This window comes from Leuciscus leuciscus (genome assembly GCF_965113295.1).
Source record: "Leuciscus leuciscus genome assembly, chromosome: 5".
Lineage (NCBI taxonomy): Eukaryota > Metazoa > Chordata > Actinopteri > Cypriniformes > Leuciscidae > Leuciscus > Leuciscus leuciscus.
Window position 1 is genome coordinate 49,010,207 of NC_138729.1, and position 24,746 is coordinate 49,034,952.

General features: G+C 37.4%; 1 protein-coding gene across 6 annotated transcripts in view; it reads left to right on the forward strand.

The window, feature by feature from the left end:
• The window catches only part of tnca (tenascin Ca), a 61,075-nt gene that overhangs the window by 24,349 nt on the left and 11,980 nt on the right, over nucleotides 1-24,746 (forward strand). For 2 of the 6 annotated variants that reach the window (XM_082171036.1, XM_082171037.1), the window contains exons 6-19: nucleotides 1,239-1,392; nucleotides 2,856-3,125; nucleotides 3,223-3,408; nucleotides 4,986-5,075; nucleotides 5,708-5,971; nucleotides 8,142-8,534; nucleotides 10,298-10,726; nucleotides 12,071-12,349; nucleotides 14,559-14,831; nucleotides 16,525-16,797; nucleotides 18,712-18,984; nucleotides 20,121-20,399; nucleotides 22,739-23,011; nucleotides 24,229-24,351. In XM_082171036.1, the coding sequence (XP_082027162.1) occupies nucleotides 1,239-1,392; nucleotides 2,856-3,125; nucleotides 3,223-3,408; nucleotides 4,986-5,075; nucleotides 5,708-5,971; nucleotides 8,142-8,534; nucleotides 10,298-10,726; nucleotides 12,071-12,349; nucleotides 14,559-14,831; nucleotides 16,525-16,797; nucleotides 18,712-18,984; nucleotides 20,121-20,399; nucleotides 22,739-23,011; nucleotides 24,229-24,351 (3,559 nt within the window). The remainder of the gene's footprint in view (nucleotides 1-1,238; nucleotides 1,393-2,855; nucleotides 3,126-3,222; nucleotides 3,409-4,985; nucleotides 5,076-5,707; nucleotides 5,972-8,141; nucleotides 8,535-10,297; nucleotides 10,727-12,070; nucleotides 12,350-14,558; nucleotides 14,832-16,524; nucleotides 16,798-18,711; nucleotides 18,985-20,120; nucleotides 20,400-22,738; nucleotides 23,012-24,228; nucleotides 24,352-24,746) is intronic. The other 4 variants (XM_082171038.1, XM_082171039.1, XM_082171040.1 and 1 more) reach the window with 4 other exon arrangements.

A 24,746-nucleotide genomic window follows, 5' to 3' on the forward strand; every position in this document is an offset into this window, starting at 1 on the left:
GTGTCAATAACTTTGTAAAAACATCTTCTCAGGACATGAACATTTTTGGAGCCACATTCTTTAAAGCAAAGTGCGAGAAAAGTGAAATACTTTAATAACTTGCTTTAAAACTAATAGTAAAAATTTATTTCTGTACAAGCTGGTAGAACATAACATGTCAACCTTTAGGTCAGCAGATTTACTGCGGCAAGTTGTTCACACAGCGTTCCTAGGTGCCAGGGTTATACGGTCATGCGGCTGCTTTCAGAGTCTCTCTCTCTCGTGTTTAAAACAGAGTAATGGACAATTTAATCACTGTTCATTAGAAGTGATGTGAATGGGCATTTTCTCCATTTGAGTCAGAGTTACAGGCGGCCATGAGCTCATACACTCATTTAAGGAGCCATTAAAAAGAACCATCCTTGAACCATAAAGTCTCTATTAAGACTCGCTTTAATGGTGCTCCAGAAATCCCAGATGTTTGAACTTACTGCTCACTTTCAGTTCTGTTGTTTCATGCCACCAGCATTTAGGAAACTGTCAACTTTTGCATGACACATTTTCTCTGTCAAATCATGACTGCCAATAACGGGTATAAATATAGACTCACAGTTGGACTTTTGTGACTTTTAGTACACGTCTATTAGATTTGAGGTCATCAAGTTCAGTGGGTTTCACTTTTCAGCCTGTTTGACTCCAAGGCTCCCCATTGTCTACAACAATATTAGAAGAACCCATTGTTTTTTTTAACCCAAGGATTTTTTTGCTCAAATTTCTTCTTGATAAAATATTTTAGATCTTGGCATACCTAGAAATACTATATTCATTTTAAAAATGCCCATAGAGTTATGAGATTTTATTAATTATATGACTTTTTAAAAGACTAAAGACAACAACAACAAAAAAGACAAAATAAATAAATAATACAAATTATGAAATAATTTTTGCATGTGGGAAAAAAAGCCAATTTTTTTATTTATTTTTTATTTCACCCTTTAAAATTATACCACCTTATATATCCAGGTTTTTGAGGGTGTGAATTAAAACAATAATTTTTTGTTGTTGTTGTTTTGCCTCATTTTGATGTTTGTTTTGTCTTATTTTCAATCATTTTATGTTATCTTTAAGCCCCCTTGGAAAAATGTCTGAGGCTCCCACTGATCTGGATTTTAGCATTTACTAAATATATTACAGGTTTTGCAGAAACAATCATAACTAAAGGAAGCTAAATGCATATTATTCTGTCTTCTCCATAACAGAAGGAAGAAAACGGGAAGATCGTGAACAACCTGAAACCTTCCCAGACCAACTTTGAGCAGCCAGGACTCGGGCCGGGACAGGAATACGAAGTCACTTTGTCCGTCATAAAGAACAACACCAGAGGACCCGAAATAAGCTCGACTGTAGTGACAAGTAATGCACCTTCTCTAAAGCAAAGCTCTTGTTTATTGTCTGTGTCATGATCCCATTTCAATATTGAAGTAAATGTTGAAGGCGTCGCTTTTGATCAGTGCTGTAATTGACTGCAGAGTTTGGCTTAATCTACATCTGGGAAACCGCTCTAAAGTGTCGGAGGTCAAAGGTGAAACTAGCTCAGCAGTAAAGAATTTGAAGGCCTGCTGTTTGGAAAGGCCAAGAAGAATAGAGGCCATCATTTAACCAAATGAAACATCCAGCGTGGGCCGACCCACAGAGCTTTAACAGCCCAATTCTGTGAGAAATCTGGAAGATCCATGTGTCTGGCTTGACATTTACAGCCTTTGCACACATGCAATCCTCGAGAACAACCAATAAGACGTGTTTTGGTTTCAAAAGGCCCCTGATTTCTGACAGTAGTTAGTGTAGTTCCCCATTTTACTGCCTGTAAAGTGCTCAGAGTTCTAGATCTGGAGATATCTGTCATGGTGACGTCAATCCATTGAGGGTGAAATGTGCTTCTCAGTGCATATTTACTGCATGAACGAATTTTGTAGGCATTGACAAGTTTATAGTCTAGTTTATTCATTTGAATTAACCCTTAACACGACATATTAAACTGCAGTGTGCAAGTGTGCATTTGATTTGATTCCTCAAATCGTGTGTCTTGCTGTGAGAGAGGTGTATATTCAAACCATATAAATAAATACATATGAAGAGTTCAGATGCAAAAGCCTCTAAGTGCCATCTGAAATTTTCTTCTAGAATGATCATTTTTATCAAGCTTGTATATTTAAGTTCAGTAATTTCACTTAAATGACAATTAATAGGTCATTTTCATTGCCATTTAAGTGAAATTATTGAACTTAAATATACAAGCTTGATAAAAATGATCATTCTAGAAGAAAATTTCAGATGGCACTTAGAGGCTTTTGCATCTGAACTTTTCATATATACATGATTACTTAATGGCCGCTAAAGAAATACGTTCTATATAGTATGAGTATGAATGTAATCTGGACGTACTACATCTGCAATGTTGTCATTATCATGTGACCTATCAGCGTCAGTTACGTCGCTTCACTGCCATTTACAAATCCTCTCCCGTGGCCTCATGGGATTGAAAAGTGTCAATCTTATGCACACATAAAAAGACAAGACAGAAGAGCACATGACACATAGAAACACACACGACAAGCCATGTGCTCACACCAAACAACTCAAAAACACGAGCACAATCTCAAGCCATGTGCTCAAACTAAACACGAACATGCAGCTAATGAGAACTCAAAACATGAAGCACACGGCCGATAAAACCAGCCATGATACACAGAGCAAAACAGACGCTCACAAAACACAAGACAAGGGCAGAGCGAGTGAATGAACACACAACCTGAGACAATGTTATTTTAACTGAATATCATTGTAAGTATAACCACATATCCCTCCTTTTGCTGAAGGAATCGATTCTCCAGGACAGATTGATGTTAGCGATGTGACTGACAGGTCGGCAGTGATCTCCTGGTCCAGGCCTGTGTCTCAGGTGGACGGCTTCAGGGTTTCGTACGGGCCAAGCACAGACCCGTTAGTCCATCGTGACGTCGACCTCTCGGCCAAAGACACGCAGTACAGCCTGGAAGACCTGAAACCCGACACTGAGTACAGAGTGTCTCTCAGCTCTAGAAGGGGAGATTTGACCAGCGAGCCCATCTCTGAAAGCTTCACCACAGGTATGATCACTCTACGGATAAAATATCAGGAGTTTTTCACTTAACTCAGCCAAACCAATGTTTTACTGATGCTGGGATGGATTTCTGTGTGTCACAGGCCTGGATTCCCCCAGTGACCTTAAAGCTGTTGATCAGACTGACAACAGCATCACAGTGGAATGGAAGAACAGCCGCTCATCCGTGGACCGATACCGTATCAAGTACGGACCGATCGCAGGAGGTGCTCATGGTGAAGACATGTTCCCTAGAAGAGCAGGAGACACGACATGGGCCACAATTACAGGTAACACTGATACTGCTGTTATTGAGAACTGCATTTTATTTACTAGTTGCATTGCAAAGAATCGGTATTTTTGTCAATTTGTTCTAGTGCAAATATCTAAACATTCATAAATCAAGATTTAAATATTAAATCTTGTTTTCTAAAAAAAGACAAAATAATTGTGATCATATTTGACAAATGTCTGTCAATAGAGTTAGAAAAATAAACTTAATTCAAAGGGGAAACAAGATTGTCTCTTTCTCCATTGGCTGATATTTTGTCATAAACTCACTTAATTTTGATCAATTTGTCAGAAAACGAGATTTAATATCTTAAGTCATTTTCCCCCTAAGTTATTTAATTTTTATAAATTTGAAATGGAAAACAATATAAAAATACTAAGCAAGCAAATATTTTTTTAGCAGTGTGTTGATTGTGATTTTGTAATTTAGTCTGAAAAAAAAAAGGGCAAAAACGTGGCAACACAAACATTAAAATACACGATAAGAAAGTATCAAGAACAAACAATTTATGTTTTAACTTGAAACTAGAGTTGTAAAATAAAAAAGGTCAAGTCAGTTATATCCAATAACTTCTGCCGTGATTTTTGCACAATATGCACAAAGATTAAAGAGAAAGATCATCCCAAAAAAGGATGTATTAAAAATGTTTTATCCAAAAACATTTAAAGAAAGAATAAAAAGTGCTTTAACAAAAATAGAAACTGCACATTTCTGTTTTTAAACCCATACTGTAAACAAGATTTTGATGTGCCACAGATGCAACTTGTTTTAAACTCCTGAGAAGTGCACTTTGTTTGCTGATGTGTAGACTACTAAGTGCTTAAAGGAACCGTATGTAAGATTGTGGCCAAAACTGGTACTGCAATCACTTTCAAATTACTGTAGAGCGGTGTATCCCCTCCCCCTCCCCCTCCCCCCTGACTCGAGGTTGCCAGTTAGGCTGCAGGATCCAGCAGGAACGTAGAATCTTCTCCGTTTTCAGCCGTCTCCATCTTTCAAAGGCATCTCCTATACAAATCCTTGTTTTATTTCTGACTTTGTCACGACGTATTTCGGATTCATAACGAGGTCTTTTAGGTTTCGTAACGTTAGACATTTTTTATCCGACACGTTTGTAGCTGCAGCTGTGGTAACTAGAGCAGATCTGGCAACCCCGATGCCGAAACACTACTGACTTCGTGATTGGTAGATAGGTGGAGGGTGGAGCATCAGGCCAAAACACAACATGACAACATCAACATCAGTTGAGGGCTGCAACTTCACTTTTAAATGACAATATCCTGGCCGGACTACTGTTGTCAGTGATATAAGTATTTGAAATGAACATGATTTCTTAATGTCTAGTGACATATCAGGGCCATTTTATGATTAATTGAAATACATTTCTTACATACGGTTCCTTTAAACATGATGCATTGTATAAAATCAAAAGGATTAAATTTAAGAACTCGCATAAAGAAATGAAAATGTTCACATAGAGATGTCATAACTCAGAATTTCCCCCCTTGTTCCCTGCTTGAAAATGCATCAGTTTAGAGTTTCATCTTCTGGATTAACGGATTTTGTGTGCCGTAGGCCTGAAGCCTGGAACGGAGTACGGCATTGGAGTCACAGCCGTTCAGAATGAGAGAGAGAGTGAGCCGGCCACCACCAATGCACTGACCGGTGAGATCTCTTCTCTTTATATGAGCGACCGTTCAAAGGTTTGGGGTCAATATTATTAGTTTTTGTTTATTTGAAAGATATTGATACTTTTATCCTGCAAGGGTGCATTAAATTGATCGAAAGTGACAGTTAAGAAAAACATGTATAATTTTACAAAAGATTTATATTTATCAAATAAATGCTGTTGTTTACATTTCACTTTGTTTAAATGCAGGCTGTTTATAAAGATGCCTACCAAGAGTTATACCAAGAACAATAACATTAATATAATTGTACCCAGAAATGTACATAATGTCCTCATTTACTCCTCTTATGTCCTCTTTTCAAACCAGTATGACTTTCATCAATGAATCATGTTTTACACGACTATATAGTGAACACTTTTATGGTGTTTTTATTTTATTTTTTTGTCATTTTTTGAGCTTGATAACACCTGGCTCATGTTTATTATATAGAACACAAACAAAGATTCTCCTAAAAACCTCCTAAAACAAAAATACTCCCAGTTTGGGAATGACATGAGAGTGAGTAGATGATGACAGACTAGTCTTTATCTCTTCAGTCTTCTTGATTTCATTCTCTTGAATGACGATGAATCTTCTGTGCTGTGTTTTGAACCTCCACCCACATAGATCTGGATTCACCACGAGACCTGGAAGTGCGAGACTCCACTGAAACCACCCTGGAGATGGTCTGGAAGAAACCCCGAGCCAAGATCTCCACCTACAGGCTGGCGTTTGTGTCTGCCGACGGGCGACGGGAAGAACTGGAGCTGCCTGCTACTGCCACCACACACACGCTGACCGGCCTGACTCCTGGCATGCGCTACACCGTCACCCTCGTGGCAGAACGCGCACGGAGAAGAAGTGCTCCAGCCACTGTAACCGCATCCACAGGTGAGGGCTTCCTTACTTTTGATTGCTTTTGCAACATGATAATGCCATTGTTCTGTTTGCAGGTGTGGACAAGAGATTGTGAAAATGATCATGACTAACTTTTATATGCATGTTTTTTTTCCCCCATAATATTTGTTCATCAGTTTTAGGCATGAAACATTCAGCTACGTTTAATTTTGGAAGCCTTCCAAAATGTGTCAATGCAATTCATACCGCAATGCAATTATCAACATTGCAAGGATTGCTTTAGCATGCATTAATGTTTTCCTTTTGCTGTCAGTTTTCTCTACTTGGTAGGCAAGTTATCTAAAGTTAAGAGCATGTTTATCCACCTTATTTTTAATGTAAGAGTGGGTGTGTGTGCAAGGCTTTCCATGCCAGCCACTGCCAGTTATTTTAGCTGTGCAAAACAGTCTGCTTGATATTGCAAACTGATATTATTTAAATGATTCATTTAGCAGATTCTTTTATCTAAAGAAACTTACAAATAAGGAGTGCAAGCAATTCATATTTTTTAACTATAACCGATGATGAATCAAAACATTCAATCACACATTCAAGTAATTTATTTTTATTTTTTTATTTCAGTTATTTCTATAGCTCTTTATACAATACAGATTGTTTCAAAGCAGCTTTACAGTGATAAACAGGAAAATAATGATTCAATGATGCAATGATAGTGTCATTATTCAGCTCACGTCAGTTCAGCGTTGATTCAGTTCAGTTCAATAACTGTGTAAAGTTATTCAATTACGAAATTAGTTCAATTCACTCATAAGCAGCTCTACAGAAGACAATAGTGTTGTTATTCACTTTGAGCCAGTAATTCAGTTCATGAATTCACAGAAAATAGCTTACCTCTGCATTGAAACATAAGGTGGATAGAATATAACACACATGGCGGAAACTTTATCGTCATCACCAGTGCAGAGAAACGGCGTGTGTTAAAGGAACATGCCGACTTTTTGGGACTTTAGCTTATTCACCGTATCCCCCAGAGTTAGATCAGTCCATACATACCCTTCTCATCTCCGTGCGTGCCGTAACTCTGTCTGACACACCCACCGCTAGCCTAGCTTAGCACAAAGACTGGAGGTAAACGGCTCCAGCTAGCATACTGCTCACAATAAGTGACAAAATAACGCCAATATTTTCCTATTTACATGTTGTGATTTGTATAGTCACAGCGTGTACAAATAACAAGGTCACATGAGACACAGCCATCTTCTAACCGTATACATACTGGAAACAATATTCTCAGAAGGCGAAGCACTGCTACTTGGGCGGAGGGATTTGCTCGCAGCACCTGAGAAGCCCCGAGGTGAGGAGCAGAGAGTTCACTCAGAGTTTGAGTCACGTTGGTTTTGTTGACAGAAGTAACAACGGTGCTTTTCAGGTGTTGCGCTAATCACTCCGCACAAGTAGCAGTGCTTCGCCTTCTGAGAATATAGTTCCCAGTATGTATATGGTTAGAAGATGGCTTTGTCTCATGTGACCTTGTTATTTGTACACGCATGTAAATAGGAAAATGTTGGCGTTATTTTGTCACTTATTGGGAGCAGTATGCTAGCTGGAGCCATTTACCTCCAGTCTTTGTGCTAAGCTAGGCTAGTGGTGGGTGCGTCAGACAGAGTTACGGCACGCACGGAGATGAGAAGGGTATGTACGGACTTATCTAACTCTGGGGGATACGGTGAATAAGCTAAAGTCCCAAAAAGTCTGCGTGTTCCTTTAAGTAGGTTCAATAGATCTGCATACTTGCTGTAGTGCATTGTTTGCATTTGTGCACTTGCGTGAAGAATGTTTCCTGTCATAACTAATTAACACTGTGTCCAAACCAGCTGCGACACCAGTAAATCTGACTTTCTGAATATGCCCGAACTCAAATCTCTCTCCAAACAGCTGTGAATTAAACATCAAATATGATCAGATTATTTGCGGTTTTGTGGCATCATGCAGCATTTTTCACTTTCAGGAAACGTATTGTGTTGCACCTGGTAAGGGAACAGTGTGAGGGCTTTTTGCTGGCATTAATTTGATTCATCTGTCTAGATGATAGTCAATCATATTTGCTCTTGAATGAATGGGATTTGCACGTGTGATCATGCTCTTGTCATGAGGTTTCATCCGTTGTTGCCCAGTTTCAAATGTTTTTGTCTTTTTCTTGTAGCATCTTTCACTTTTTATCTAGCGAACACATTTCCTGAGCTCGGCTCAGCCAAAGGCACCGACGACAATGTCATTAGCTTTGTGCCTCTCGACAACTCAGAGAGCCCGTTCTCTGGGAGTGGATACGAGGATCCGACCGGCACCTTGACCGTGTCCAATGTCACATCCGATGGATTTGATCTTTCGTGGGAGTCAAATTTGCTCATTGGCTATGATAGTTACACTGTAGAACTTAAAGATTTCTCAGGGAAATGGAACAAGGAGGTTCATCTCAATGTGAAGGTGAATGACACTAAAATCCGAGGTCTAAGGGCTTCCACTGAGTACCAAGTAAGGCTTTATGGAATATCCAATAACCAAAGATCTTCACTACTAGAAGCAGTAGCAGTTACAGGTATAAACTATCTTTGGGTTTCAAGTCATCTGTTTGATTTCGTGCCATTGCTACTTTAAGAAATGTTTGGTCTCATAGGTTTAAGAGTGGAATGACACATTTTGCATGATATATGATTTGCAACTGCTCCCATACACCAAATGGTAGAGCAAAAAACATGCATGATGATGATGCATCAGGATATGGATGCTTATTTGGGCTGGGTGATACAGCAAAAAAATTAAATAAATAAATATATTTTTCATTCTTTTTACTCTATTCAATATTTATCTCAATATTAAATTTTTACCATTTCATTTTTTTTATATAAGAGGAGCCATTATTTTAACAAGAATTGTTGTTTAATGCAATACATATTTTTCCAGTAAAAATTTTTTTTTTGCTAAATTAACACAAGGAAAAATGCCACATTTATTTATTATTTATTTAATATAATATAATATAATATAATATAATATAATATAATATAATATAATATAATATAATATAATATAATATAATAATTATAATTATTGTAATAATCGTTTATTGAATATTAAAATGAACCAAACATTTGCTGCTCAAAAAATTACATAAATGCATAAAAAATTCCATGACCTCCATGAATCATGCTGCCAGCAAATAATGACTCAGGCATAGAACTCTAACTCTTATTTTTGTTTTTTCATATATATATTGCAAATATACATCACCCAGCCCAAGTTTATAAATGACAAGATTATCCACAAATCTCAGTGGAGAAAATAGTTAATGCTCATAACAAACTAAACTGTGTGGTGAAAAAAGAGAATGCATGAGAAAACTGATTGGTAGAATATTAACTTGATAGAGTTAACAAAGAATTGAGTTCATGCATGCCGTTTCCTCAAAACATCTCGAGGTCTGCATGGATTGACCATCAGTCTGAAGTGTCCCATGTACTTCCACTCTGGTGGACTACTTGGAAACTTCAGCAATTAATGGCTCATCATAGCCATTAATGCCAGATGTTTTCAGATACATGCATGCAGATTTCAATAACTCAAGAACTGGTAACATCATTTGCATGTGAATTAAGTTTTATCGCATGCAGTGTGTCTCAAATCTCAGTGCAGGGAGGAATATGTTTTGAATATATAATATATATGAATGAAAATGCTTTTTTATGGTCTTAGTTAAATATAATAACCCTGACATACACATGTGGATGAAATACCACTTGTTAAAGTGGTGCAACTATTTAATGAATCCAGTGAGAATATGATTGACCTTCATAATGTTAATTCAAAAAGAATTATGAAATGTACTTTTGAGATTTCAGTAGAAATTATTTTACAATTATTAATGGAGCAAATCAAAGAACCACTTCCCAGGATAAACAGGAGATTAAGGGTATGTTTAATGTGAATATAGTCATATTTTAAAGGGGTCATGACAATTATTTTAATATGTTCCTTGAGGTTGACTTATTATGTATAAAAAAACAAATATATATGCAAAAAAAACTATAATTTTCAACCTTCATTCTGTCTGAAATGACCCATTTTATTGATTAAATGAATGCTTTGTTTAGAACAAGGACTTTTTAAGCTTTGAAACTTTCAGGATGTTTTAATGGTACAAAGACCTCTTATATGTCAAAAGATCAAGGCAAATTTGATTTCTCTTCTCATGACCCCTTTAATTGTGCACTTATCAATGACTTGTTACACAGAAAAAGCACTTCTAATTCTGTCCCGTCTTTAATCTCTGACCTTAAATGCAATGAATGTACTTTCCTCTAGCACAGTCTACCTCTCCTGATGTTGTTGCTTTGACCGTCAAAAGTGTTTCAACAATGCTACCAAGCCTCCATAAGGAGGTTCAACCAGCAGTCTCTACCTCCACTTTTTTAACAGAAGATTTTAAAGCTGAAGCCTCAGGTGACGAACTTGAGGGCCCAAGTCGAGGGCCTCCAAGTGACCTAAAAGTCTCAGATGTGAGCAGAAATAGTTTGAGGCTATCTTGGTCAGCTCCTGAAGGAGCCTTCGATAGCTTCATCGTTGAGCTGAACTCAACGTCGAATAAGTCTAAAGAGCACATTATTGACGTATCTGGAGAAGCCAGGCAGGTCCATGTTGATGGGCTGACCGCTGGCATGCTTTATGACATTACTTTATATGGGATGAAGGATGGCGAAAAATCTCAACCAGTCAATGTTCACGTCAAGACAGGTACATGGACATCATCTTCAGAAACCACAGTCATCTGTCATCCGCCATCACAGTACTACTAATGTCATTCACTTAGGAGCATTTCTGCAGGCGTAAGATGGCTTGGGAAAGAAATTTGGCTTAGTTCAAACTCAAATCCTGCAAGCGACGTTCTGTGCATGTTAAGTATTTAGTTGTACAATACCATTCAAAAGTTCAAAAGAAATTGTTTATGAAATTATAATTAATTTAAGAAATGTATGCTTTTATTCAGCAAGGAACCATACAGTATCAGTGTTATTTTATTAGTGTTATAGTTTGTTTTGGTAACACTTTACAATAAGGTTTCATTAGTTAACTACTTTAGCTAACATGAACTAAGAATGAACAATACTTAGTTCATTTTATTAGCATTTATCAATCATAGTTCATGTTAATTTCAATGTTTACTAATACAATTTTAAAACCAAAATGTGCATTTTTTACATTATAGTTAATGCTGTATACTGTAACAAATATATTGCTCATTCATTGTTAGTTCATTGTTTACAAATGAGAACTTATTGTAGTGTTACTGTTTTTTATATTAGCATTTTTTTTTTTACAAATTTTTAGTATCACTCTTTCCACAAAAATATTAAGCAACACAACTGTTTTCAACACTGATAATAATCAGATATGTTTCTTGAGTATCAAATCATCATATTAGAATGATTTCTGAAGGATCATGTGACACTGAAGACTGGAGTAATGATGCTGAAAATTCAGCTTTGATGACAGGAATAAATTACTTTTTTTCAACATATTCAAATACAAAACATAATTTTAAATTGTTATAATATTGCACAATTTATCACTGTTTTTACTGTATTTTTGATCAAATAAATGCAGCCTTGGTGAGCATAAGAGACTCAAAAACATTTCACAAAATCTTACCGACCCCAAACTTTTAAATGGTACTGTATTAATTATTTATTAAACATTGAATATTATTTAAAGTTCACTTTCTCCAATCAAACTAAACATTTTAGGTAATACCTATACAAGATGTGATCCTATACCTCTAGTGCCACAAAACGCTTGCAGAATTGTTCCTGTGCTTTCCAAACGTTCCCTCGGGATTATGGCATGAAATCATTCCTAACGTTTTATATCGGATCACTGACCATAATTTCTCAACATGAATGAACACCATCTTTGTGCCTCATGTCTTCATTCATATCGTTTCATTCCATCTATAAACTGTTTTATCTGTATCTGTCATTGTGTTTATGCCAGTGGCACTGGCAAGTTGAGCTCATTTCATTATGCAAATGTAATTAATTTCAGTGACAATAACTCATTTCTGATTTCTTTGTCTGTCAGAGGAGCAGAAGCCGCAGCTTGGCAGTCTGAGTGTGTCTGATGTATCTTGGGATAGTTTCAATGTGTCCTGGATCATTGAGGATGGCCTTGCCTTTGACAGTTTTGTGATTGAAGTGGCAAATTCAGCAGGTGGTCCAGAAAAACAGAACCTTTCGGTATCTGGTGATGCACGTAGTTTATGGATGTCTGGGCTCAGCCCCGACACGTCCTATACAATTACACTATACGGAGTGCATCAGGGCTCGATCCTGGGGTCGATCAACATTGAAGCAGCAACAGGTATCCATGCTGACCTGGATATCCCTTGTGAAAAAGACACTTAATTGCATGTCATTTGCATGAAAATGTATTATAGTTTAAATTTATATTAAATACAATGAGTTGAACTTAAGTTCAACTAACTCATCACATATTCATTTCACATTCAATTGAGAAACAAACTCACAAATCAGCCCCTTCTTAATTTTTAGTAAGTTCAAGTTTCCAGTTCATTTCAAATACGCTTAGTCATTTCAAATTTGAACATGACTCACTTAAGTACATATTTATATCTAATTTTTACATAAATATTTCTGTTGTCTTTAAAAAATGCTGAATTTTCTGACAAGCATGTATTTATTTAAATAAATACATTTATACATACTGTACATACATATATATATATATATATGGGTGTGTGTTTCATGTTCAATTAATGTTATACTATCATATCAATGTTTAATTAATCATATTATCTGCAAGTACAGTTTTTATAAATATACTTTTAAGATTTAAAACGCAATGCAAATGCACATTCAATACAATTAAGCCCACTTCTTTTTCACAAGGGATGGGAAACCTATTATCTATTACACCTTTTTTTCTTAATCTTTTCTCTCTTTCTGACCTTGTTCATTCTAGTTGGGAGCTGTGGTGTCAAGCAGGTGCTTCTGTGCTTTAACATTTCTTTTTAATTCTTCACGAAACCTAAGCATCTTTGTTGCATGTGGCCCATGAGAATGATGACCGAACACATAACGGCGTCTCTCGAATGTCCACAATAATTTGCTGATTGTGAAACGACTTCATTTAACAAAGCTAACTGATTGTCAGCTGTACTGTTCCAGCCACTGTGTCGGTCTTGCCTCCAAGTTGATTGCGTTGGGTCAAAGGATATGTCATGTTTCCATTCATTTCCACTGAAATCAAAGCTTTGTGTTGAGCAGTAATCATTGTCAACCATTATATATCATCCATTTCATCCAGCTACCCCAAATGCATGGCACCACCCATCTCATTTATTTACCGCATTGTGGTGAGTTTTGATGTGCTGCAGTGATTGCAACATATTTCATCCTCATACATATTTCTCATTGACTTCATTGCGTGATCTCATCATCTACCTGCATCATTTCACACATCAATTGATTTGATAATGAAGCAACATGCATTTGAATAAGTGATCCATTTTGATGTAGTGTTTATTTTGAGGTCTTTCTATGTCAGCGCCGCGATTCTCAATCTTTTTCATCAGCTGAACCCATTTTGATGTAAAATTTTTATATATTTATACATAAATTATAAAAAAAATAAAAAATTATTCTTGAAATAATTAAAGTAGCCTTACATAAACCAAAATAGATACTGGCCGTCACCGTTATAAGATTCAGAATCATTTAGATGCTGCTCATCCATCTTCTGACATGTTGTTTCTTCTAACACGTTTATGATTTATTTTTATTTTTTTAACCCTGTTATTTATATGTTTTTGCCTCTTCACTGGAAATACTGATGTGATATTCAAACATACTGCTTTCTGGGCGCCATCTGAGCATTAACTTGTTTGGATTGGGAATAATCAAAAATTGGCATGGGGAATAATTTGGAATAATCTTTATACATCTTTTATGTTGATTGCTTCATATGCACTAACGCGATATTCTTGTTAACCTGTTTTGACACTACAGTGAACAAATACAACAAAATAGCCTTAGTTTTATTCATATCTAAACAAACATTCTTGAAGTGTTTTCCTTTTCTTTTTTTTCTGCCCAGCTTTTCTGTTTTAATAGTGAGGCCCGTTTAACATCTCGCATCTGCAGTGTGTAAGCGAACAATTCATGAAAACATTAAAAATTAAGAATTTAAGTATTTTATTTATTTATTAATTGGTTTATTATTAAAATTAATTATATTTTTTTTACAAACTTTGCCATGAAATCTAATTTATGAAAACTGTAACCTGTATGCATGCAAAAATAAATATGCGCTGTTTGCATGCTGCAGAAAACAGGCCTGATCCGTCAAGCATTTAGCCTTTAACAATTCATATCAGTTCTCACAATAAATAGCAAATCATTTCCTCGGCTAAACAAATTATACATGCAAATTATGCATATTGTACAGCAAGGATGTAACCACCGTAGACATTAAGGGTGACAATGTCCAAACACTGTACGGCCTTGCAACTATACATTACCTCTGTTCCAATAACCGTTTCTCCCTTTAGATAGCGCTCCAATGGTTGGCAGTCTGTATGTGTCTAATATTACATCAGAGAGCTTCTCCATTTCATGGAATGACACGAGAGGAGATATTGAGAGGTTTATCCTGGAGATTATAGACTCTAGCTGGCAGCGGGAGCCGGTTGAATATAACCTAACACACGGTACACAGTCATATGAAATCACTGGGCTACAGCCAACTACTGACTATATAGCTTACCTCACTGGAGTTATAAAGGGAAGGAGAACAGACTCCGTCAGTGCTTTCGCCTCCACAGGTAACTGGAATTCTCTCTTTTCCTTGCTGTTTCCCCCCATTTGTTTATATTGGAAGTGATTAATCAGGCCTTAAAAGAGTAGTTCAACCAAAAAGTTCACATTTATGTACTCACGTCATTCCAAACCTGTATGTTTTTTCTTCATCTTCATATGTTGAAGATTTCTCTAAAAGTGCTCCATAAAACTCAAGTCTTCTGAAGTCATGTTATAGCTTTGTGTGTGGAACATGCACAATTGAAGACTAAATTAAAGTTTTAGCATCTGGAAATCTGAATCTGGTGCTACAAGATGATTTGCATCAGGTTCGACTTGCATTAAATTCTGTATGCAAGCACGTATGTGACTACATAAAGGGTTTACACGACAACGATGTACTAAAAACTAAAGTTTTTCCGTTGCTTTTTTTTTTCGGACAAATGTCAACGTTCCTCGAAAATGACTAAAAGTGCTGTATTCTGCTGCCAGGCCAGTAGATGGCGATGTTACTTGGGAAAGAAACACTACGTGCCTATAGACGAACACGTAAGCATGTGCATGACGTCACTGTTTTCAAGTTTTTTTTTTTTTTTTTTTATATAAAAAAAGATTTAATTGCACTTTGAAACCCGTTTTCAAAAGTTTGCGTTTTCAGGCCCCCAAATCGCTGTTGTCATGTAAATGAACAGCCAAAAACACAGAAAACTTTTTCCTTTTATTTGGTAAAAATTGTTGTGTAAATGCCCTATTTTTTTAGTCTGTTACGCACACAAAGCTGCTGTTTGACTTCAAAAGACATAAAATATAGTGCACAAGTTGAACTTTGCCAGCTAACAAAAATATGTTCTAAGAACATTTTCTTAACGTTCCCATTAAGTTATGAAAATATTATTTCTGAATGGTCTCTGAATTTTCAAAATGTCAGATAAAAAAAAAAGTAATCTTTTTTCTTGGTTACGCGACTGTTGAGGAAACATTCCATTTTATAATTCTGCATGATAGGAACGTTACTTTTGAATGTTCTCTGAACATTACTAAAGACCAGATAACTTTGAGGGAATGTTCTATTAACGTCACTGGAAGAATGTTTGTTGATAAATTTGAGAGAACCTTGCTAGAACGTTAGTGCTTTTTGTAATTTTCGCCAAGTTAGCACTATGCACATTGACCGACTTTCTTCAAAATATCTCCTTTTGTCTTCCACGGAAGAATGCAAGTGTAACGGACGTAGGCCAGTAAGGCTGCGGTCTTTAGTGTCCTTGTTAGCGAGCCCGCCTCCCACACCAGAGACCCTGGTTCGAATCCCACTCGAAGCTGGTCGAGTAGAACTGGTTACATTTGGTGCCGTGACCCGGATGGGAGTGAGGTTTAGGGGAAAGCAAGTACAATGGACGTAGGCCAGTATGAGCTGTGCATGTAAACCTCACTCCCCTGGCTTCAAGAGGCAAGCTAGTGACTGACGCTAGCAGCTGCGGTCTTTAGCGTCCTTCTTAGTGCGCCCGTCTCCCATGCCGGAGACCCTGGTTTGAATTTTGACCAGTTACACAAGCATACAGATTTGAAGCGAAATGAGGATGAGTAAATGCTTTTTGGCTGAACTATCTCTTTAAACAAGGCTGTTAGGTGGACAGTTAGCATGGACAGATCTCTAAAACTATTGACAGCAGAGAAAGAGACACTAAACAAAACGCCATGGCTGGCTTTTTCCCCCTGTAGCGGCCGAGCCTGACTTGTCTGGGCTAGTTGTTTCAAACATTACCTCAGACACAGTGTCGCTCTCCTGGCGGACGGGAGAGAAGGCGTTTGATAATTTTATAGTCGAGGTGAGAGAGTCTGCTTTGCCCACGCAGGCGACGGGGCGCACCTTGCCCACAGGTACACGCTCCACGGTGCTGACCGGGCTCAGAGGAGACACGCGATATCAGATCAAGCTATATGCCACCTCTGGTGGCTCCAACACAGCTGCCCTGACAGCTGTAGTAACCACAGGTACAGCAGAGCATGCTTTTGAGTTCTCAGAATACATGCTTTAAACATTTATATTGGGTTTTGAAGATTTGGTTTGCTATGGAAGCCCATTTGCTGCCGTGGAATAAAACGATAAAAAGGTAATTGCACATTTTTATCTCACAATTCTGACTATTTCTCGCAATTACGAGTTTATATCTCGCAATTTGGAATTTTACCTTTTTAAATGTTTATTTCCTGCCTTAAAGTAGTTTTTTTTTCTTCTTTTTTGTAGGTTAGACCACTAGTAGTGTACATAGGAATTTACTTAAAATCTACTTTACTCTTTCCCCACTGTTGACTGAATTTTCCGGCTATCCATGTATGTTTTCACTGTTTTACGGTAGGGGGTGCTATTACGCATCTTCTGAAGAGCAGAGACAAGCGATAGAGGCATTGCTTACGCAAATGTAAAATACCGCAATAATCAAACATTATAAATCAAAACTGCTTAATGTTACCGAATGAAATGTCGATCCAGGAAGGGTTAACGACTGTGAAGCTTTGGGGGTGTTGGTGGACTCAGTCTTCTCCATCTGTGTTTTGATCATTGATCTGAATCCGATCTGGACATAGTCTTTGACAAAAGTGTTGTTTTGTTTAAAATGTTGCTTTTTTATGAAAATGACCCACATTCAAGTGTTGGTAAAAAAGGATGTATGAAGCTAGAATAAAATGTTTTAAAAATAAAAAGAGTATAGCCTTCAATTAAAGGTATATTTCAAGTAGAGAACATAGTAGTATACTTAAAGTGCAAAAATAATATATAAATAGTAATATATAAATAGTAAACTATAAGTATGGTGTTATGTTCACTTAAAGAAAACAATTTGCATTATAAAACTACTAAACTAGTAGTTTACTGAGAGTAAGTGCACTTTCATAAACTAAAAAATTGCTACAAGTATTTGACAAGTAAACTATCAGTATACCTATAAGTTCACTTGTAGTATAGTTGCAGTACAAATGAAAAACTTAAACTTAAAAAAATGTAAACTAGTTGTGTACACAAAGTCTACTACTATTAGGCCTATCCTTAAAAGTATACGTTTATACACTAAAAAGTTGGCCAATTTAGTCCCAAGTAATATTGAAACGGTACACTTACAAGTATACTTCTAGTACATTGATATTAGTATACTTACTACATAAAGTATATTTAAAAAATAAAATGAACTTGAAGTATACTTATTTTTTATATAATAGTCAGAATTGCGAGGTATAAACTCTTAGAAACATTCGCCGAAAAAAACGGCGAATTATTCGCCGTTTTTGATTAATAATCAGAATTATTCATTCAGAATTGTGAGAAATAATGTCAGAATTGTGCAAAAAAAAAAAAAAACACAATTACATAGTTCATAGTATGGCACAAAGTACATGAGCATGACTTAAAGTAGTATTCCTGGTTGTTTGCAAGGTAATGTCTATGGCATGTTGTTGATTAGCAGGACTAGTGTAAATAGGACTGGAAAGATTTGCTTCCCAATCTTGTGTTTGCACAAGTTATGTCCAATTTGTCTTTTGAATTGTGGGATAAAACCAGGTCCATATTGCATCTAATTCTGGCCAAAATGCCTAGCTTACTTACTACGTAGCATTTAAAATGAAACACTTGAGTTGCTATCAGTGATTTGATGTCATTTTTCTGCATGGCAAACCTAAATAGTTTGTCCTCAAAGTGGAAAAATTAGTTGGTCCCACTGAATGCTTATGCATTTTCTTTGGCATGTTTCGAACTAATCATTATCTGCCGTGATTGACTGCAGACCACAGATGCTTATAGACATTAAGGCAAATAACCCAGAATATTCCTACTGTATTAATCATCCAGTGTCCGCTTGTTTCCGCTACTGTTAAGTTTCGTAACAGTACCCAATACTTTCTCTCATTCAGAGCCTAAGCCTAAATTGGGCACCATTGTGGTGTCTGAAACCCTCCCGAATAGCTTGGCGCTGTCCTGGAGCACATTGTCAGGCCACTTTGATGGCTTTGCTGCTCGTATCACTGACCGTGAGCAGCTGTATGATGTTGTAGAGCTCAGGCTATCAGGATCAGAGAGGAACGTTACCGTGATGGGTCTTATGGACTCTACGGTCTATGACATAGTGTTTTATGGTCTGTCTCGTGGCCGTCAAACTCCATCAGTTTCCTTCAATACCAGTACAGGTACTGTGCAAGTTTTTCATGCTTCTATCACAACGAATCAGGACTTAACAGACAGAACTAACAAATTTGCATCCGGGTTAGACCTGGTTGCAAGCAAGTTTCTGAAACTGACATTGTTTGTTTGTTTGTTTGTTTGCTTTGGTACAATTGCATGCATGTATTATTTAACATGGTTATTTTAATGACTCCGAAGGCCTTTTTACACTAAGGGCCAGATTTACTAAACAGGGCAAATTAGCGTGAGAGCGCAATCCTATAAAAGCGCAGATGTGAGTGGAAAGTTCTGCTCGTGACACACAAACAAAAGAACACAGACGCAGCCAGATCATTTCCATAATGATCAACGCAATCTACCAAGAGCAGCACAAATTAGCGCTGATACAAATACCAGTCAGTTGACGAGCGCAAACCTTCGTAAATCAATCACCTTGCATGACTGATTTAAATTCTCTTCTCCCATAAATTTTGGGTCTGAAAGGGAAACTCCTACAAATGCATAATTTATGCAATAAGGGCAACCGCAAAAATAACCCCGTCCATGGCTTTTCAGCGCACATTTTTCACTGCGTATCTTTAGTAAATCCTGACAGTAGTTTTTGAAAGCCAAGGGTTTGCGCTGGTGCAAGCAGTTAAATCTGGCCCCAAGTGTGGATTTTTGGACTATATCAAAAATGAAAGAAAAAAACATTGGAACTTGAAGCAGTTTTTTGTGCTTGGTAAAAAAAAAAAGAAAGAAAAAAAAACCTTCACTAATCCTTTCTGTTTGCAACATAATCTGCTGTGCTTGAAACATTACATGATAGCGCATTAGGAAAAGTAGATTAGCAGTGTGGAAACTCATTTTGCATCTGTCTGACCACATGTTGTTTAGTTCTATTAACACAGATGATATCATTCCCGTTTTTGTCATTGCATATGCATGCAGTTGTATTGCACCCACTGAATATACCCGGAGAAAGAAAGCTCATACAATAATATCTTAACATTGACAAATGAATGAGTAACATTTGACAAATAACAAGCTATTTTGACCTTGCAATCACTGCAGAATCAATTATACATCCTCACCCTGTATTGTCCCCTCCTATAACACTGCAACTACGGGACCCAAATGAATCCTGTACCACGTATCCCAGCGTCATTACCTAAAGTGGGAAACCTCACCGTTTCGGATATTACCCCATACGGATTTCGGGTGTCCTGGGAAGCAGATTCTTCTGAGGGCTTCAGCCATTTTCAGGTAAAGGTGTCGGACTCTGGCCTGCTGCTGGAGCCACAAGAGTTCGTAGTGCCGGGAAACCAGACCTTACTGGATGTTTTGGGCCTGATTACTGGCATTGGCTATGAGGTCAGTGTGACCGGGGTGTCAGGGAATGGGTTACAGTCTCGTCCAATCACCACAGTGGCTGTTACAGGTACCGCTTTCTGCTTTTCAACTGCACGTCACTCCTTCACCTCAGAGCTTTCACTGCCCAAGCTTAGTAGAGTTTACTTTTTAATTGATTTTAATATCTAGCAGATCATAATTTACCACTATTGCATTTTTTGCAGGGGTTGTATGCACAGGACATGTTCAAGATTGATATATTCTCTCTATTGATAGATAAAATGTACAGTTGCTCTACAGTTAACACTTAATATGCTCAAGATGCTTTCCTCGCCCCCAGCTGCTGCTGCTTCTGATTGGTCAGTCGTTTTAAAATCAGTACTGACGAGAAATTTGTTATTGGTAACAATTTATTTCAATGGTCCACTTTAGACATTCTGTTAACCATAAGTAACTTTGCAACTTCATGTCAACTAACTCTCATTAGAGTATTAGTGTAACGGGGTTCAGACAGATGTTATGGGAAGAAGGAGGCGGGAACCGGCGGACATTCAAACATATTTAATAAATAAATACACAAATACAAAAATGAAAGTAAAAGCCAGCAGCCCCTCACGGACGACTGCTGGCAACACAAACAGAAACAAAACATGAACTAAAAATCAGGCCTGTCCTCTCTCGCTCTTCACTGTCGTCGCTCCTCCTTTATGCTTCCGCTCCTCCGTGAGAGATGCGAGACCGGTGCGTCGCGCAGGTGTCACTCATTTGCAATCACGCCACCGGCCTCGTGCCGTTCTCCCACGGCCCTCGACCTCGTCCTGCTCGCCACAATTAGACTGTCTGTCTTTTTATCTTTTTTTTTATGCTCCGCCAACAGACATTCTGTTGACTATAAGTAACTTTGCAACTATTTAAACTTATTCTACAAACCTGAACCCTAACCTAACAGTCTAGTATCATCTACTTATAAGAGTTATGAGAGTTAGTTGGCTTGTAGTTGCAAAGTTACTTATAGTTTGTAGAATGTCTAAAGCGGACCATTGAAATAAAGAGAAACTGTTATATTGTGGTCCACTTTTAAAAAAAAGTTTGCAAGATAGATTTGCAAGAAGATTACAAGATATTTTGTTTTAGAAGTAATGCATATTATATTTAATGTTTTATTTTTTCAGAGAATGCATCTTCGGTATATTTGGTCTTACATAATGAAAACAAATTAAAAAAATAAACATCTGCCAGTGCATCAAGACAAAATATACCAGTTTAAATATGTTATGCACTGTTGCTTTTCAAGTAAATGTATTTGGATTCAAGATTATTTAGTTATTTTAACCCTCTATGGCATGGAGTGGCCCCCAGGCAACAAACTACCTTTTTGGACCCCACACGCCCCTTTTTAAATTTTTTTTAATATATCTTATTTTTTATATTATAATATATAATATCACCTGACATGTCTGTTCAATGAAATGAGAGGCTGAAGTGGGTGTGACCTTTTGTTTTGGGGTGAAGCAGTTCTTTAATGAAGCAAAGCCACATGGTACACAGTACCACCAATTACTAGTTAGATAAATATCACTTTTAACTGTAAAATGACTTTAATACAATTGTGTTTAACCTTTGAGCATTAGATTGTTTCCCAAAATTGTGATTGCAATGTAAATAAATTTTTGCCATATTCTGTGTAAATGCACATTTTTCCATGATGCGGCTTCTATTGTACAGACTGATCGAGAAAGGCTCAAAAGAAAATACAAGAAAACAAAAGTTCAAAGACTTGTAATGCTTATGCAGATGACAATTAAAAATAATGAACATGTCCTGTGTTTACACGTCCTCTTTGATGTCACAATCTATATTCGAGAAGATGGCATGCTGTTTGATCTAAGCTTTGGTTGGGAAACTCAACTACTCCCTCAATACTATCCCTTGTTTATTTGCCAGGTCTCCTCCATCGATAAGTCTTTTTCTTTGTTTCAAGTGAACAATACATGCTTCACTTGTCCCACATGTCTGATGCCATATTTTTATTTTATTTTTCTACTTAAATGGCTGGCAAAAACTATATCCATCAATATTCAAGTCCCAAATCATCAGGTTTCATCAAGGTTTTTCACCAGCATGAGGCCTGAGATCTTGTATGATGCCGCTCAGAAGGAAACAGTCTTGCATGAAATCACTGCACAGTAGAAAGATGTCGTGTGTAAGTGGCGTGCATGATTTGCAATGCCTATATGGTGTCAAAAGTCACGAAGGGACGCGTATACATTGTTGTTATGTGTCCATGGTGTCCAACTAACACGAGAAGTAGTCGTATAATACTCGATGCATGTCAAATGGTTGGAGACCGGCAAGGTAGTTGGAAATGAACTCAAACTCTTTTCCTCGTTACAACAAGAAAAAGACCCATTTCCTCTTGTCAATCAGAGGCAGAACCAGAGATTGAGCACCTATTCGTGTCGGACGTCACCCCTGAGAGTTTCCGGCTGGCCTGGACGGCAGAAGACGACGTTTTTGATCGATTTGTGCTCAAAGTTAGAGATTCGAGAAAGCTCTCCCACCCTCGAGAGTTGATTGTGCCGGGCGATGAGAGAACCAAAGTGTTAACACAGCTTTTGGGGGGAACTGAGTATGAAATTGAGCTTTACGGTGTCACGTTGGAACATCGCTCCCAACCCGTAACTGCTGTTGCCAGAACAGGTATTGTGTTCAGTGTCATAGGATTGCCTTTTGCATCAGGGCTTTCTTGGCTGCAATGTGGTGGAAGTGTCTTTAACAACTAAAATTACACTCTTCATCCTAAACAGGTTCTGACTGATGTGTTAATCTTTGGTGCACCATGATTTGAAATACATCTATCATGATATGTTTCAATCCAGGGTTAAAGTCAACAGCAAATACTGAGGTTGAAATCAAGCTATTTTGTGGTCCTCTGACAAGTTTCTTTCTGTCATTTAAAAAGATTTAGTTTGTCCACTCATTTTGCTGTTGTCAATCAATGTCTTTTCTTCACAAGAATCAAAGTTTTTCCATTAAGAAAGACTGATAGCACTTTACAATAAGGTTCCGTTTGTTAACATTAATTAATGTTAGTTAACATGAACTAACAAAAATGTATTAATGTTAACGTTCGTATTCAACATTTGAGAGTGTGAAAGATTCTGTTCGCAAACATTGCATTTATGCATTTAGCAGATGCTTTTATCCAAAGCGACTCACAAAAGATGCACAAAAACATCCAATTAAATACAATATTCAACTAGAAAAATACATTGATTGGGGCCTGAAAAGTGGGTGCTTTAGAAAAAAGACATTTTGACAAATGTTCAACTTCAGTTCATGTTGACTTTAACCTTGCATGCTTTCGTTTCTCTCACGAAGGAACGTCCATGTGTGTGTTCATGCATCCAGAGGAAAGTCTCCTGATGTTCATGTCACTACTAAACCATCAAGTTACATTTTTCTGCACATCGCTGTTGGGAAAGCGATGTTAATTTGTCCGCATGCCCTGAGAACTAATGATTCTGTGTTGGTTTATGTAAATGGTCCGATCTAAATAACATTCCTTCTTTTTGTCATTGTCTCAGGTAAATTTGTGGAATGCAGTTTAATGATTTTCGGCATGATTGATCATGGCACAAATGGGAGCTTTTGTGGATGTTTCTTGGAATGGAAACTTGCACTATTAAGACTAACGAATCTTTCTTTTAGGCCTTTTTCATTGCGCCAGGGAAAGGCCCGCTTCTCCTGCCGTTCAGTGTTTGATGCTGGTCTTTCTTTGTCCATTTTCCAGTGGCTGTTGTATTAATTAACTTCATATCTAAATGGCCATAAGGACCCTGGGTGGAACATTTTCCCAATTTTCTGCGTTTTCTTCTTGACATTGCTAAATCTACATCTGCTTTGCTGTCTGGCAGGCCTTGGAGTTCTACGAGACCTTCGTTTCTCTGACGTCACGGACACATCAGCTGTGGTTTACTGGACTGTACCGCGTGCCCAACCGGACTCCTTCAGAATCACTTACTTCCCAGTCCAAGGAGGCAAGTGCTGGTCCTCTTAAAACCCGAAAGAATTATATGCAATGTAGTGAATACAGGGGCGTAGCACAAGATCCCGGGCCCTATGCATAGGCGGTCACCGTGATTTTGCCAAGTAAGACATGTTCCTGGATCAACATATTTTGTATGTCCCAAAATTTTGTCCTTACCCTATCCCTACCCCTAAACCTAACCCTACCCATAACTTTTCCCTAAAATCAGAGGGAAATGATAGGTGAATAACACTGATGTTGAAGAACCTCACCCTGGTCCTAAGCCTAAACTTGGACATAAACTGTAAACTTGTCCCTCGAATCTGATTGGTTGATTGGAAAGTTGTTCCAGGATCAACAAAGATGTCGATCCAGGAACATGTGGTACTTGGTGAAATCACGTTC